This window comes from Petaurus breviceps, unplaced genomic scaffold (genome assembly GCF_028583685.1).
Source record: "Petaurus breviceps papuanus isolate PSGF00001 unplaced genomic scaffold, PetGlider_PUasm1.0 90692, whole genome shotgun sequence".
In the NCBI taxonomy this organism is placed as follows: Eukaryota; Metazoa; Chordata; class Mammalia; order Diprotodontia; family Petauridae; genus Petaurus; species Petaurus breviceps.
Genome location: NW_027187313.1, coordinates 2,505,036 through 2,523,020, shown reverse-complemented (window position 1 = coordinate 2,523,020; position 17,985 = coordinate 2,505,036). Strand labels below are relative to the sequence as shown.

Sequence of the window (17,985 nt, the reverse complement as noted above, 5' to 3'; positions counted from 1 at the left end):
CACAATTGTCCTTAATTTCATATTACTACTTTTTGTTTTGAATAACTTTTTGGAGAATGGCATTGAGGGAGAGGTAGTTGGGTTAATGCATCAGATTTGTGTGCAGGTATAATTTAGGTCACATGCACAGTGAGTTTGATAGTCTATATCAAAGCTCTTTGTCACTTCGTTTGATACAACTGGAAGACTTTGAGTAGAGAATTAAAGCATAGATAGAAGGATTATCAACTTTCCTGATGAAATAAAGCTGGTAGAGATAGTTAACTTGTTGGATGACAGCATCCAAAAAGATCTTGATTGTCTAGGACTTTGGACTGATACTAAACACATGAAATCCAGTAGAGATAATAAAGTCTTATTCTTGGTTTCAAAATTCTACTTCAAGTAAAAGTTACAGAAGGCAAAAAAATCTGAGATTTTGTACTTCATGGAAAGTTTTAGAAATACAGAAGTGACAGTCACATTGTCATTCAGCTCTAGCCAGACAATATCTGGAGTATTGTGTTCATTAAGGGGCCTTGATTAAACTGGCAAGTATCCTGGGAAGGGCAACGAGGATGATTGAAAGTCTTGAGTTCTGTGATGACCAACTTTGATAGACTTAGCTCTTCTTAGCAATACGATGATTTGAGACAATTCCGAAAGACTCGTGATGGAAAATGCTATCCACATGCAGAGAAAGAACTATGGAATCTGAATGCAGATTGAAGCATACTATTTTCTCTTTTTTTTTTCTTTTTTTGTGGTTTTCCCCTTTTATTTTTATTCTTTCACAACATGACTAATGTGGAAATACATTTAATATGTTTGTAGATGTGTAGCCTATATCAGATTGCATGCTGTCCTGGGGAGGGAGGGAGGGATAGAGATAAATTTAGAACCTCAAATCTCATAAAAGTGAATGTTGAAAACTATCTTTATATGTAACCAGAAAAAATAAGATACTATTAAGTGGGGGGAAAGAAAAGGCTTGGGTTCATGTCGTGTGATAGTAAATGAAAAGAACTGGGGTAATTTAACCAGGAGAAGAGAACTAGGGGAAGAAGGGGAGAATGAGCATTCAAGTATTTTAGGACTCTCATGTAGATAAGGGGTTAGACTTATTTTCTTTTACCCTCAACCAGAAGTTATGGTTGAAAGTTTCAAAGAGGCAAATTTAGAATTGAGATAAGGGAAAGCAGCCTAACAATTAGAGCTAACCCAAAATAAAATGAGCTGCCTCTGGATAGCTAGTGAAAGCATTTATTAAACCCTTATTAGGTGCCAGATACTAAGCTAGGTGCTTAGTGATAGGGATACAAATGCCAGCAAGCAAGATAGTACTTACCCTCATGGAGCTTGCATCCTAGTAGGAGAAGAGAACACGTAGAGAGACTAGGAGATGAGGGAAAAGTAGATAGAGATAAGAGGAGAAATTCAGAGGTATGAATGAAGTTCTTCCCAAAATGGTGATCCTGGGGAGGGAACCCTAGTCATGAATGTAGTATCTCCCATCAGAGGCTGAATGAACCTAGAGTGAGGATTCCCTGAGGGTGGGTGTTCTTCACCTCAGATTCTTTGGTGAGCTTGAATGGGGAAAAAAATTAAAATTTTATTTTCACATAATTGGTTTCCTTTGTGATCTTGTATTATGCAATTTCAGACATTATTGTGAGGAGTTCATTAGCTTCACCAAATTACCAAAGAAGTCTTGCCTTAGTATAAGAATTGTACTTAGTATAATAGCCTCTCTAGGGAAGCTAGGTGGCACAGAAGATAGAGTGCTGGCCCTGGAGTCAATAGGACCTGAGTCAAATCCAGCCTCAGACAGTTACTAGCTATGTGACCCTAGGCAAGTCACTTAACCCTGTTTGCCTCAGTTTCCTCATCTGTTTAAAATGAACTGGAGAAGAGAATGATAAATCACTCCAGTATCTTTGCCAAGAAAACCCCAAATGTGATCACAAAGAGTTGGACACAACTGAAAAATGACTAAATGACAAAAATAGCTTTAGAGGTCTCTTCCAGTTCTAAGAATCTGTAATTCAGAAATCAGTTTCCTTACAGGATATTCTTAGCTCACATGCATGATACCTGCTCCTTCTTCTTTGGCCCTAAATTAATGTACCCAGTGGTTTAATAGTCCTGCATGTGTTTGTACAACTGTAGGTATAAGATACGATTCTAAGATTATATTTATAAATTTGTTTTAGATTTACTTCTATATTAAGTTTTGAAAGAGTATTCTAGTCCAAATAAACCATACCATTAATATAAAATAGCAATAAGTAATTAAGAACAAAAACATTACAAACCCTCATCACTTTTCCTTACATCTCTTGTTTCCCCAGTACATAAGCAGAAATCTATCATCTTTTCTTTGTCTCACAAGGAATGGTACAGTTAGGTTAATAATTGATTGAGTATTTGTTTACTATGTAGCTCTTTATTTTTTTTTAAGCAATTGGGGTTAAGTAACTTGCTCAAGGTTACACGGCCAGTTATTTTTTGTGTGGGTGCCAAGTTTCTGAGGCCGGAACTGATCCCAGGTCTCCTGATGCCAGGGCCGGTGCTCTTACTCACTGCCCCACTTGGCCGCCCCTGTAGCTCTTTAGAAGTTAGCTTGTGGGACCTGTTAAAGACCTGCTTTGTAGGGTAGATAAAGAAGCTTGTTAGTGGTAAAGAAGAAGCAGCAACAGCTCTTTTTTTTTTCTTGTCCAGAGAGGGCCAGAAGCTTTTACATAGAGAATATTTATTCCTCCTGTATGCAGAACTATTCTCAACAAAATTATAAGCCATTCACTCAGGGTAGATAGCCACTTATTCTTCTTAAAATGCCACTGATTTTTTGATATTAGTGCATTTTTTACTGGACACTTTTTAATTTTTTAAAGAAGTCTTTCTCTGGTTGACAGAAGCAAGCTCTATTTTTAAAGCTATCTGAATTGGGCTACACATGTATGTGATCTTAAACTTAACTTTTTGGAAAGGAACCATAAACAATACTGTGAGATGATACAGTATGTTTATTTATAAGTTTGGATTGGTTTAAATAATGATGAATTAAAAGGAAATGAAATGAAATGCCTGAAAAACAAAATCCAGCAAGTATTACTAACAGCAGATGTTTAGATTTCTGTATGATACTTCTGACAAATTAAAACTAAATTTTTTACCTCCCCACTCTTCACCTCACTGTGATCTGTCTCTTTCCTTCTTTTCACTGCTTTTTCCTCTATTTTGATTTACTTTTCTCATAATAATTTCCAACTTCTTTAAGAAACAAACACACAGGGGAGAATAAGCATTTGGCAAAAAAAAAAATCCATTTAGTATGTTTCTTATAAATTGATTTTGGGGTTAGTTGGTTGGAGAGGCTGCCTCGGCCCCAGCCATTGGAACTTTTACCCCTGGGAGTTAGACATCTGAGTCCAGAAAGATCAAGGGAACCTCTGCTGACCATGAATGCCAGACCCAGCTGTGCTGAGAAGAGTGGCAGGGGCGAGAAAGAAGCAGCACACTCCTAGTGAGTGCAGCAGTGGGGCAGAAAGCCCCTAGCTCTGGGCACTTATAGGACACTGGAGGTTTGACTTTGGTTTCAGGCTAGAAGGACAAACTGAAGATCTGGGGCAAGAGACACCATTTCCTATACTCCAGGCTAGAGGTGACTACAAATAACTAAGTTATCACCACAAAAAAAATGCATAGACAAGGAGAAAGATCCAATTATAGAAGCCTATTTTGGGAAAACAGACGGCTGGGGTTCATCTTCAGAGGAAATTGAAGTAAAGAAACCCTCAAAGAGTAACGTCAAATGGTCACCTGCCCAAAAAAGAATTGATAGAAGACCTTAAAAAAGATTTAAAAATCAAATGACAGAGGTGGAGGAAAAACAACAAAAAAAAGAAAATAAGAATAATTCAAGAAAAACAAGAAGGGTATGAAAGGAAAGTTAGCCAACTAGAAAAGGAGATCCAGAATCTTAAGGAAGAAAATGACACCTTGAAAGTTAGAATTGGGCAAAGTGAAGCCAGTGAAACTATAAGAGATCAAGAAATGATTTAATAAAATATGAATAATGAAAAAATAGAAGAGAAAGTGAAACATAAGAAAATAACAGATTTGGAGAATAGATCAAGAAGAGAAAATATAAAAATAATTGGACTAACTGAAAGTTATGATAAAAAAATACAAGAATAATTAAAGACATTTGTCCTGAAGCATTAGAACAAGGGGGGAAAGTAGAAATAGGAAAAATCCATCAATCACCACATAAAAGATATCCTCTGAGGAAAACTTATAGGAATATTATAGTCAAATTCTGAAATCCCCAACTCAAGGAAAAACTATTAAAAGCATGAGGATTAAAATAATTACAATATGATGGTGCCACAATTAGAATTACACAAGACCTAGCAGCAGAAACATTATAGGACTGCAGGTCTTGGACCACAACATATGGAAGAGCAAAAGAACTGGGGCTCAGGCCAAAAATATCATACCCTGCAAAGTTAACTCTTATCTTGAACCAAAATAAATGGACATTTGATAAACTCTCAGATTTTCAAGACTTTGTTAAAAAAGAAACCTGAATTTAAAAGATTATTCTACATACAAGAACCAATATAAATATAAGGTACATAACAAAGACTGATTATAAGGGATCTAGAGTGTTTACTTTTTATATATGCAAAATGTTAAAATGAAAGATTGGGGAAAACCTGGACATAATGTGAATTTAAAAAGTAAAACCATTTAGGAACAGCTATAATTATTTTATACAAATGAATTAGATGAAGGAGGAGGGGTGGTAGTTTTGGTAAACTATTTTCGTTGGAAATGGGTGTAAGAGAGAACAATACATATATATTATTTAAAAAGTATAGAAGTCTTCTAAATTCAGAAGAAATAAAATGGTACGGGCATAGGGAAGGGGGAGAGGACAAGGGAGGGAACTTTAGAGGGGAGGATGAGAGAACAGGTAAATAGGAATATAGAAGGGTGTTTAGATTTATGGCAATAGGAAGATAGATCCTTGGAGCGGGGTAGGCAAGTCATTGGAGGGCAAGGTAGTGGGTAAAAGTAAAGTAGAGGAGGCAGGAGGGATAGGAAACAAGAGATATGCATATACATAAAAACAAAGATCAGGAGTAGAAACGGTTTGGGAATGTATATGTCTGTATATATGTAAATGTGTATGTATCTATCTATAGCTATGGAGAAATATCTACACTTTATTGTAGCCTTCTGGGGAGGGTGAGAGAGGGTATGTATATATTTATAGTTATAGAGAATCATATCTAAACTTTTTTGTGGCTTTGGGGGAGGGGAAAAAGAACAAAGTAAAATAGTACACAGCAGAGAACAAAAGAAAACTCACAAGGAAGCAAAGTTGGACAATTCTTAACACAGGTATTATTTATCATATAGACTTTCTTTAAATGAAAATTTATTGTTACATATTTTGAATCCTCTCATGTTCTGCTTTGCATATGCTATGCTTTTATTTCTTTGTAACTTTGCATTTAAGCTCCAATATTTTAAGTTTATGATATGTTTTTGTTTCTTTATTCTCTATTTGTGTCCTGGCATTTGAGTCTAAAATAAAATTTTGAAAAAATTTGATTTTGACCTTTATTTTCTCCTGCTTTGCACAATATAGATAATACTATACATAGTAGGTGCTTAATAATTATTTGGATTTAATTATTAATTAAAAAAACACGCAGATCCCCATAAAGCCTTCTGACCATAAATCATATGTTTGCTTTGATTAGAGTATTTTCTTTTCAGTTAATCATTCTCAAGAAATGAAGTTTTGAGAAATGAGAGAGGAGTTAAGAAAAAGTTTTAAAAGGGTTTTAGTTTTATTGACAGCTTGATTTAATCAACTACCAAAAGTCTGAATCTCTTTAACAACCTTGGTCCTATATATTAGGGTGTCTCATCATAATAATTAAACATTAGAGACTGAAAAGTTTGAGGATCCCATTCCAAGGGCCAAAGGGAGTATTTAGACAAACCAGCTCTTTCATATTCAAATTCAGTGATTACTAAATACCTGTTACCTTACCTTGCCTTCTTCTATTTTCTAAATTTTTTAAGACTCGAAATTACTTAGTAGCCTTGGTATAGAATTGTGTTTAAATAGTTGTTAAGCAGTACTAAATTTCCAGAAGTCTACCAAAGAAATATTTTATAGTGTTGGTAATAGCCTTCAGTTCAGGATGGAAGAGTATAAAGTGTGTAGGGCATGTCTGATTGACTTCTGCACTTGTGTTATTTTTGTATTGTTTATAAAATCATTGATTCCAAACATACTTATCTTTTGAAAGCACTCTACAGCTGACCCTTGTAGATAGATGTATGTCTCTTTACTGAGAAACATTTGGGTACGAGTCAGGTGTGTCTTTTAGCTCTACTAATAAGAGGGGAGGTGGTCTTTGCCACAGGAAGTGCTTAAGGGGGAAGCAGATGGACTCCAGTGATAGGAGATGGGAAGGGGATGTTATGTCACTAATTACTTAACTTTGTATAAACAAAGACTTTAAAAATTTTAAAACAAGTCTTTGCTTAGCTGAAGTAAGTTGTTTTTTAAAACTATTTTTGAATTGGGCTAGAAATATACATGATCTTCAACTCACCTTTTGAAGAGAAAGAAGGTAGTTTAATATTCATTTATAAACTGTGTCCGTATTCTTTCTCTCCTCTCCCACTACTTCCCCAAATGTAGTTGATGGTGTTCTAATTGGGGGGGGGGGAAGGTTTATGTGTGAAAATAGAATAAGAATATACTTTGAAAATTTTTTAAATAATAATGTATTTTAAATTATTTTTGGAGCCAAGGAAGAAGAGGAAAAAATGTTATTACTTCATGCTAGTAAAATAGAAAACTACATTATACTTCAAATGTAGTACATGTTTTCATATTATTTAATTCAATCTGAGAGTAATTTGTTCCAACTGACCACTGTTTAGTGGTAGGAGAGATAGTTTGTAACACATTCAAGGTAAGGAGAATATTTGCCAAGACTTGGTGTAATAGATACAATGCTGAACTTGGAGCCAGGAAAATTTGGATTCTAATCTGCTGTGATCCTGAACAAGTCAGTTAACTTCTTTGGGCCTCAGTTTCCTCATCTGTAAAATGAGGGAGTTGAACTCAATGACCTCTAATGACCTTTCTACCTCCAAATCTGTGATCCTTTAGAGACAGTCAGTAGTGTTCAACCAGGAGTCAGGAAAGATCTGAGTTCAAATTCAGCCTTAGAGTCTTCCTAGCTAAATAACTCAGGGCAAAGTCACTTTATCTGTCTAACTCAGTTCATTCAGCTGTAAAATGGACTTCTCAACACCTCACAAGGTTGTTGTGAGGATCCAGTAAGATAATATCTGTAAACAACCTACTATGGAGGCACTTAGTAAATGTGTGTTCCTCCTTGGCTCACAATTAATTTTTGCCTTAAGATCTACACACAAAATTGGCTATTTCAACAAGTATGCAGGTATTTGTTAGCTGTTGTATTTTATACCATCTTGAGGGGAAAACCGATGGGTACAAATTAGAAAAGAAATGTGCCTTTTAAGAAATGAAAATCTTTATAAGTTTCATACTTTGAATTGTAATAATAATTAACATTTGTATAATACTTTAAAAAATTACAAAGTCAGTTGGTAACCATTTATTAAGTGTCTACTCTGTTCCAGGCACTGTGCAAAGGGCTAAGAATACAAATAAGAAAAACAAAAGTCCCCTCCTTCAAGGAGCTTATAATACCGGGGAGGAAGACACCATACAAAAGGAAACTGAAAGGGAGGGGAAAGAGCAAGTAGGGAGATAGGGAGCATGATGGAGAAAGCCAGAGGAATGTAGTAGAGTGGAAAATGAAGAGATATCTGGCCAGAGTGCCCATGGAGGTTCTGGGAGGAGCTCTCTGCCCACCACTCCTCAGTCAGAAGGGTCACTGGGGGCTGACATTATGTGAATTCCAGAGCCCAAGTAATCTTACAAGATAAGGAAGTTCCTGGGGGGGTTGATGGGGAAGTCCCAAAGATTGAAGCCTAAAGTGCTTTCCTAACCACTCTATGAATCAGGTCTACAAATATTATTATCCTCATTTTTTAAATGACCAAATCTGAAGAAGGTTAAGTGACTTTGCTCAAGGCTACATAGCTGCTCTAGTGTCAGAACTGGATATGAACTCAAGCTTTCTGACTTTTCAAGTCAGCCTTTCTGTAATGAATAATGTTTGTTTATGTAAGATACATAATTTGATTAGATTGTGTTAGAAGGAAAAGAGGCAGAGAGGAAGCATGTATTAAACATTTATTATGAGCCAGCATTGGAACACAGATATAAGCAAGGCTGTATCCTGAGTTCCATCTGAAATTTTATGTTTATTTTTAGTTTACAACATTCATTTCCACAAGATTTTAAGTTACAAATTTTCTCCCCCTCTTTCCCCTACCCACCACCCCAGAACAGTGATCCCACTAAGTACTCCCTCCCCCAATCTGCTCTCTCCTATAACCTCCTCCAATCCCCCTCCAGCTATCCAGTAGGACAAGATGGCTCTCCATACCCCAGTACCTGGATGTCTTATTTCCTAGTGCATGTAAAAAAAAAAAAGAATATATAATATATATATATATATATTAAACATTTGATTTTAATATTTGATTTCCAGATTCTTTCCCTTCTTCCCTCATCATCCACCTTTACTGGGAAGATAAGCAATTCAATATAGGTTGTACATCTGTAGTTAAGCAAAACATTTCCATAGTGAATGTGTTATGAAAGACTGACTGTATTTCCCTCCATCCTATCCCACCCCCCACTTGTTCTACTTCCTACTTTGACCCTGTCCCTTTTCAAAAGTGTGTTCTTCTAACTACTCTCCCCCAACAAATCTGCCCTCCCTTCTATCATCCCCCATCTTATCCCCTTCCCCTCTACTTTCCTGTAGGGTGAGATACTTAGTTATTCCCTCCTTAAGCCAAATTCAGTGAGAGTAAGGTTAATCCATTCCCTTTTGCCTTCCTGTTCTTTCTAGTACTGGATCTTTAAAAAAAATTTCTGCCTTATTATGATTGACTGTTGAATCTCAATCTGTGCCTCCTGGTTTTCAGTTTTACTTGATGCCATTTCTTGTCATTTCAAGTTGTCCATTTAAAAGAGCCTTTGTATTAATTGAGAAATCTAAAATGTTCCTGAATCCTGTGTTCTGTATAATTCAAGTATAATTCCCCACCCCAGGTTCTACCCCACTGTCTATATAGTGGTAGTGTCCTTATTTAATTGTAATTCTTTAAATTTGGTATCAGCAGTGCAGCTCTGATCACAGAGTTCAGGTACTATCCTAATTGCTATCTTTTCTTAGTTTATAACCTTACCATGATTTTCTTGGGTTTATTATTTTGTCCCCCAAATAAAAACCATGAAACCAGAATTTTTCCTTAACTAATCAGAAAAATCTCTAAAACAATGTGTAGCTTTATCATTAATATGTAAAATTTCAGTTTTGTGATGACTGGACTGTTTTTCATTTTGTCTTTGTAACCTAGAACATCATCTTGCTCAGTACCTTGTATGCTCTAGGCACTTACAAAATACTTGTTAGATTGCAAAAGACCATTACCCAAAGTGCTTTTATTCTACTTAATTTTTCTTAACTTGGGGTCTGTGAACTTAAAAAAATTGATAATTGCATTCTAATAGGATTGATTTCTTTTGTAATCCTATATATTTTACTCACTTAAAGTATTATTCTGAGAAAAGATGTATGGGATTACCAGACTGCCACAGGGATCCATAACACAAAAAAGGTAATAATTCCTGTTCTATATGCAAAAAAGTTATTACTAATCAAGTACACCTGAATGCCACTCCCTTGTAATATGAAATAATGAAATGATAATTATCTGAATTACAAAAAGATAATTCTTTTTATAAAAAGATTCACTATGAAATTATTTTAAATGATGAGCTCCTAAGTTATTTTGAAATATTATAAATTTCACATACAACTTTTCAGGAAGAAAGTTATGAATACAGTTTACATATTGCTTGATATCAGAAATACATTAACATTTGTATAGATGATATTAGAAAAAATATTGTATTTGCATAGTGTTTGATACTCTTCAAAATTTTTAAATATATACCTCATTTGCTCCTTCTCAAAGGAACCCATGAAGATGGCAGGTCAAATTTTACAGTAGAAGAAACTACCACAGAAAAGATTAATGAGTGACCCAAAGTCAGATCAGTAGATCTCAAGTTTACTGTTCCTAGTTTGAAAGCCTTTTCTAGTAAGCCATCATTGGTGCCCAACAGCTACTGTGTCCTGTTCCTTATTGTTTTCCATTTGCTTTTATTTTATACTGGTCCATTTTAACTTTAAAAATATCTTAGTTACATCACATGTGTAATCTCAGCTACAGTACTGGTTTAAGGGATGGAAGTACAGTCTTTGATGAGAGCTTGTTGGTGAGTGTTTTGTGGTGCATTATAGTCTTTTTAACTTAAATCTATGTCCATTTTCTAATCAGAGCAAGAATTATATGGAGAACTTCCTAACAGACTCCTTTGTTTGAAACACCCTCCTCTGAAATCACACTTTTACTCAGTTCCAGTCTGATGGAAAATGAACTTCAAAACTGTTTTTCTAATTCATTCCAGTAGACTTGTTTCCTACTTAGTTCAAAAAAGTTCTTTTCTTAACATTGAACTCCAGTTGGAGTATTATAACTGATTGATATGGTCAAATAATGTAACGTGAATAGATTTAGAAGACTATTAAAATCTTTTCAAACAAACCAAAGACAATTTAACCTTCAAGGAAACAAAAGATTTAAAGACTATCTTTAAAATTTGTAATAATTTGGCATTTTACTGATGTTAAGAATTGCTGACCTGGAAAGGACTTTAAGAGGGGTCATCAAGTCTATGAGGATAGGACTATTATATTATTCCATTACAAATTCAGCTCTGATATTTTATTTATTGTTCTTTTCTTGAGGACCATTAAGATAAAATTCTCCTTTGGAAACCTCCAGTTTCTTCTGGGTGAGACTCAGTGAAGCTGACATGAACTGAGTGATGATTTAGGAAGAGGAAAGAACATAGACTGTATCTAGGTCTTAGTAATAAGGACTGACTGGCTTGCCCAGGTGATTAGCATATATTTTATTTAAGAATGTCTTTTCTTTTTTCCCCCCCATTCTATTCTTCTTACTTTAGAGACAGGTTATTTTATTTGTTTTAAACAGCACATCATTTTTGCAAATTTACATTTTAGAGAAAGGATTTCTTTTATTTTTTTTTAACTGATAGCAACATATCAGCAATGTGTTCATAATGGAATTATGTTCATATCCTTATAAACGAGATGACATTTTAAAGTCCCCTTTAACATGAACTTTTATAGAATTTTCATTCAAGATTTGAAAATTGCCTTGAAGGTTACCAGATAAGCTAATATATACCAGTGCACAGTAAAGAAACAGATTAATTTATTTTCATTTTTTTTCTACTATTTATTGGTTGGTTTGGAAAGGTAACCCTAAATTTTCCTTCTAATATTCAGTAGGGTAGCTGTAATTTCTATAGAAAAGTATCAATTATGAACAGCCATGGAGGATCTCCAGTTAAAATGCTTCTTGATTTCCCCTTTCCTTTTCTCTCCCTCATCCCCCCTGCCCCAAGTACACTTTCTATAGCCCTTGCATCTCTCTCTTTTCTCATTCATAGTTATCTCTGCTGTCAGGTTAATGGTCACTGTTTTTTCACTGTCACTTAGACTTTTCCTGTTTGCTTTGTAACCTGCTTTGTGCTTGAAGATTCTTAGAGGGAAAAATACTTCTATCCATTTCCAAAAGTAACTATACATATGATATATTAACACACATTACTTATCTTCATAAAAGAGTAGCACAAACAAAAGCAGATGGTAATAAAGTAGTACAGCTTTTCATTGCTCTGGTTTATGCAAACTGAATATATAAGATTTTAGATTTATGCATAGTTAAATTAGGAAGTGATTATTTATGTAAAAATGGGTTTTGCTTTTTATAGTGTGCAGAATAGAATTCCCCTACATAGGAATCTTTGTAATACATTTAATATATTAATAAGTTCCCTAAAATCAATTCATATAATCTTTTCTTGAACATCTTTAAAGTCAGAAAAAATCTAATTTATATTTCAAATAAATGTAGGGGAACATTGATTACAAGATTTTTAACAGTACAATAAGTACATTAACAAAGGATGAGAATTTGCAACTTTGTAATTGGATTAATGTTAATTGGGTTCTTTTTGTAAAGCTGTTTACATTCATTTTTTAAATAGGGGAAAGAACAACTGTAGTTTTGTTGATTTCATTTCTTTAGAAATTCAGTACTCAAATCCCTTAACATGGAACATAAGAATATACCAGCTAAGAAGTTATATACTTAATAGCGAAGGAATGGATAATTTTCCAGATTTGCCAAAGTACCAGTTATGTAACTTGCAAAGTAAAGTTGATTGTCCTTGCAATAAATCTTTTATTGGTAGTCCTGGATCTGTTAGGCTTTCCATTGTAATCCTCTATTTTTAGGGGATTGTGAGCAGATAGTTAAAGATTTTAAGGTAGCCTAAAACTTGGCATATAAGCTCTTGATTCAGTTTAAAATACTTTAACAAAATTTTAACTACTCAGCTGTTTTTGAAGTTGTAGGGAGTGCAAAGCAATTTCTTTGGTTAAACAGATAGGAGTATTTTTTCCATTCGACTTGTCCCAATTAGATTTGCAAAACAAACTTTATCCTCTTACAAAAGATTGAAATATGTCTATTCCTGTGTTCCAGTTGCCACAAATTCTTGCCTCAAAACTTTCCTTTTCTTAGCTAGTGTCTAAAACTAAGTAAAAATCCCACCCACATGACTTCCTACTTCCAGCCTTGTGTGTTCTTTCCATTCTTCCAGTATATTTACATTATTACTGTTTTAAATTACAGCTTTCTCTTCCATTTTTACTTGTTCCTTGATTGACTCTCCAGAGATTTACCTTTTCCTCAATTTAGATAAAAGATTTTCTTTTTTGATAAAGAGCTGTATTCCTGTTGAAGCTTAGCTGGAGGGGTTCTGTGTGTAAATGTCAGTGAAATTGTTCAAAACTTAAAACTTTAGCAGTATGAACAGAACTACATTGTGATGGGCAGTGACTTTGTAGAGTATTTTTGTGAACTTGCACAGATGTCAGCTTAAGTTAAGTACTTTCACATTCTGCTTTTAACCCACCATCATTTGCATGGTAAAAACTTTACTACTATTGGCCCATAAAGGTGTTTGTGGGTTTTTGTGTCTCTTCACTGCCCCCTCTTTTTTTAAAAGTTATTTCCTGAAAACCTGGTACAGAAGCATTTACTCAGTGCAGGAAGTGCAAATGGCCTGCTAGAAATCTTCATCATTTTCAGAAACTGAAGATGGAGCTTGATTCGGGCAAGAGATTTTTGGGTGCTGCTAACATTTTCTGAGATCTGGGAAAAAGGGGTAATAACATGACACCAGCCCTTAAACAGCAACATCTGCTGTGGTTCAAAGCCACACAAAGAAAGCTGCTTAAGCAGTAGAATGCTTTCAGCTACTCAGACAAGTGTGGCTTGACTGCAAAGGCTGCAAAAGTTGAAGAAAACTCAGTTTAGGGAAATTGTCGAAAAGCTGTTTGATGGGAAAATGAGCATCTTTAGAAGGCAGAAAGCTTCCTGTCCTGCAGGCTATCAGAGATCTTTATCAGAACCTGCTGGTGGTCCTGTAGGAGGTGGAAATGGTTTAAAAAATTGTCAATGGGGCTGTTCAGCAAAAAGTAAGAAGAGGACTTATGAGTATACAGAATCTGATCTGGGAAAACCACTGGGGGCTTATAGGTGGCAGACACATCCCAGCCTTCGGTGGAAAGGGAGCAAAAGAAAGAGATCACAGAGTCAAAGAAGTGATCACAACAAGCCACAATCCTTTGAGGGCCTCCTGAAAATAGCCCACAATAATGTTTGTGCTGATGATGTTCATGGAACACCAACAACGAACCAAGCTTTTGGCACCAGGTCATTTCGGATTCCCTTCACCAGATCACTTTCTGAACCTGCACACCATTGCAGTAGCAGACCTGCAAGGTCACTTCTGACTTCAGTAAGGTCAGAAAATTCAGAGCAAGAAGGATATTTCACTCGTGGTATTTTCTCTACTCTGTCCAGTGGCTTCTCCCGAATGCTGAGTCTAAAAGGAGAACCCAGCAGTGAGCCAATGAAAGAAGGTATATTGTGATAAATAGGGGAAAAGAAGGGAAGACTGAAATTAATGTAAAGTAAGCTAAGCCATTAAAGATGGGGAAAAGAGGGGGAAAATATCAGTCTTCAAATATCTGATGAGGGATGTGAACTGAAAGAGGGTTATAAGGCTTGTTTGCTTGACCCCAAGGGTCAGTTAGGAATTATGATGCAATCAAATTCCTTCTTGATAAGAAAGATAACTTTTAAAGCAGTTCAAATATGAGGCTGACTTATAGGTAGTGAGTTCCCCATTACTGGAGGTCTTCAAGCAGGGACTGGATGACCATGTGTTGGGAATTTTATAGATGAGATTTCTGCCTTAGATATAAGGGGAAAATGAATGACGTTTTCAGTCCCTTCCAACTCTGAGAATCCGTGACTGAATTTGCTTCTTAGAGAACAAATTATCTTATAATTGGTTATACCTTTTAAACAGTAGATCACTAATTGATTTCAAATTGCTCTGTATCTTTCAATGAATAACTAATAGTAGAGATTGAAAGGCATTTTAATAGGCCTACTGATTTTAGACTATGGAGTATTTTCTCTTTAAATTTTGATGCTTCAGAGTTTTATTGGTGTAGGTGGGTGGGGAAGCCCTGGTTAAAAAAAAGTCCTACCCCAATTTGTATGCTACATATTAAGTTCATTTTAGTAGTAGAGGGGCAAATATTTTTCTTTAGACAACTCTAAGAATTTATAATTAGGAATTTATTTTTAGATTGTCATTTCTTAAAAGGTATACTGTTATAGCATTATGAAAAAATTTATTTATGCTCAAGTATTTAATTTCTCCCATTGTCTTTAGAAATCAAGAAATTATTTTGTCAAAAGTCATGTTTTGCTGGGTAATATTTGGAATGCTCAAAAACCTTGTCATTTTGCTTATATCTTATAAAGTAAACTTTTGGACCATGTGAAATTGAATAGCACTGTGTGCAGGATATTATACATTGAATTTCATGATAGATGTGATGAAAAAAAGCAAATTTGTCTCTTAGGTTCAGGTAATAGAACCAATTTAGATCTTTCTTTTATCTGTATATAATTCCTTACATATTTTATAAAATGTGTTATTTTACTGATGATGGTATTTTAAAAGTCCCAAAGGAAAAAACTTTTAATCTGACTTCTTCTGGATTGGCAGATGTTATTCAAGCTAACTACTTCAACCAGAAGTGGGCTGAGGCATTTAAAAAATCTATGACAGTTGTTGAAATTCTTACGATGGTTACACTCAGACTCTGATAATACCTCAATCCAATTGAGTCATAGTTGAACAAACTCTTAGCCATAAAGAAATTTCAGCATGTTATTAAAATGAAGTGTTTCATTTCGATGGCCTCATGATCTCTGGGTTATATAATTTTTTAAAAATTGGCATCACCATCATTTCCTTCTAAAATGCACATGCACATTCAGAAGCAGACAACAGTGACATTTCAACTGTTTAGTGATTTTCCAGATATATGCATGGCTATAATTCTAAGAAGAATATTCCTTATTTTTAGCAAAACATTGACACAATTTTTCTACCTTTTTTTTGAGGTCTCTTCATCTAATGAGTTTCAGTCCAGTGTAATTTTCTCCCTCTCTTTAGGTTGTAAGTTATAGCTGAGAGGAAAATTCTGTTGTTGGCCATGGTTTCCTCTTTTTGTATTATTAAATATTTTTGAAACATTTTATTTCTCAGAATCTCATTTTTCCTTCATAGCCTAGTCTAGGGGCTTTTATGGTGTTCAGAATGAAGGAGATTCAAAGGAGAACAATTAAAAGTTAGAGTTTCATTATTTTTGACATACGTTCATTTTGTCAAAGAAACTACACTTTTTTCCCCTTAAGCTGTTTTGTATAGTGGTAGCAATAAACTTGTACATTTTTGCAGTCTTCTTGCAGGCTGAACGATTTAGCATTTAACTGTTATTTACAAAGCAGTCAGTCAGTCAGTAAATATTTATTAACAGACTTTACTGTGCCATTTACTGTGCTAAAGTCCGGGGATACAAAAAGAGGCAAAAGGCAGTCCCTCTCCTTAAGGAGCTTACATTCTAATGTGGGGAGACAATGAGCAAGTACACATGTACAAATGATATATACAGTGTATCTAGGAAATAGTAAGATAAGGTAGGCACTAGAATTAAGAGGGGAGGGGGTGGGAAAAGTTTTCTGTAGAAAACAGGTTTTACTTGGAACTTAAAGGAAGCCAGGGAGGCCGGTAGGTGGAGATGAAGAAGGAGAGCATGCTGGGCATGGGGGACCACCAGGCAAAATGTCCAATGCTGAGAGAGAAGATGTTCATGGGACTTCAAGGGAGGCCTGTGTTACTGGAACAAAGAGTGTGTGAGGGAGTTAGATATAAAAAATTACAGAGGTAGGAGAGGGCTAGGTTATGATGGGGCTTTGAATGCCAGAAGATTCTGCATTTGATCCTAGAAGCAATGGGGAACCACCATAGTTTATTGATTGAGGAAGTGGCATGCACTTTAGGTAATTCACTTTAGTGTGTGGGCTTCAGGTGGGCAGACCTAGCATCTAGGCTTGAGGGGATGAGAGTCTGTACCAGAATTGTACTAGATGAAAGGCACTCAAGTCTAAGACTGTTCTTGCCCTAGGGGAGGGGAGTTTTCAATGTGATTTTAGAAGATGACAGGTATTATGATATATCCATATTCTTTATATACAGCTCTCTCCTTTTTCTCGATTACATCCCAAAATATGGGCAATTTCTAAAGATTTAAAAATCTACATGTAGAAAATAATAAACACCTGTCAAAGCAAAGCATTAAAGATATTAGATTATTTTGGTGCCAATTATTAGTAGGTAAAAAAAGTATTTGTTGATGGAATAATTTTATTGTGGTGACATAAAATTCTTGTTGTACAGAATTAGTAACAATCAATTAAGGCAGCAAGCATTTATTAAGTAAATTTTATTATACCCTTTGTGTGAATGTGAATGAAAGAAAAGAAACTTCAAGTTCACCAATGAAATGTGCTTACCAGCTTAGTAGACTGAAATTTTCTTCAATACAAAGGTACGAGAAAGCACCAGTAGGGTCAGTGTAGACTTTCCCTTTACCCTCTTAGTGGTGGCCTTAAACTCAAACTAAAGTCTATAATTATGCCCAGGTTTTAAACTTTTTGAGATTATAGAAACTTTATTTTATTTTTATTTCTTGAAAATCTAATCTTTGGTATGGTTTTGGGGTGGGAATAGGACAGGAGGAAGACCTGTGATAGACTCAACATACCGTGTTTCCCCGATAATATTTTTTTTGGAAAGAAAAACACCAGAGGGCTTATTTTCAGGGGAGGGCTTATGTTGTCCTGCCTCAGCTCTCCTCCGCAACACTGCTCTCAATGGCACCAGCAAGCAAATCACTGGGGAAGAACAGGATGACGCGCTCACTGCTGCAGCTCTGATTGGATACAGCTCGGAGCGTGGCATGCGTTTCACCCGGGGAGGGGGGGGGGACGGTGCATACAGAGGGTACCTTAACGTAGCGTGTAGCGCAGGGGATCACCTTCACTACAGTAGCAATCTCAATAGGGCTTATTTTCGGGGGAGGGCTTATTTTAGAGGAATCTTACACAGTAAGGGGAGGGCTTATTTTCGGGATAGGTCTTATTATCGGGGAAACACGGTATTATCTAAATTCTGTTTTAGAAATCTAAGATATCTTTTGAAAGTCA

General features: G+C 35.4%; 1 protein-coding gene across 4 annotated transcripts in view; it reads left to right on the top strand.

The window, feature by feature from the left end:
- The window catches only part of RASAL2 (RAS protein activator like 2), a 334,704-nt gene that overhangs the window by 106,135 nt on the left and 210,584 nt on the right, over window positions 1-17,985 (top strand). Inside the window, exon 1 of one of the 4 annotated variants that reach the window (XM_069065493.1) lies at window positions 13,685-14,276. The exons of the other annotated variants lie outside the window; for them this stretch is intronic. Coding sequence (XP_068921594.1) covers window positions 13,700-14,276 — 577 coding nt within the window. The 5' untranslated portion in view covers window positions 13,685-13,699. Of the gene's footprint in view, window positions 1-13,684; window positions 14,277-17,985 lie in introns of those variants that run through there. 4 annotated transcript variants of the gene reach the window in all.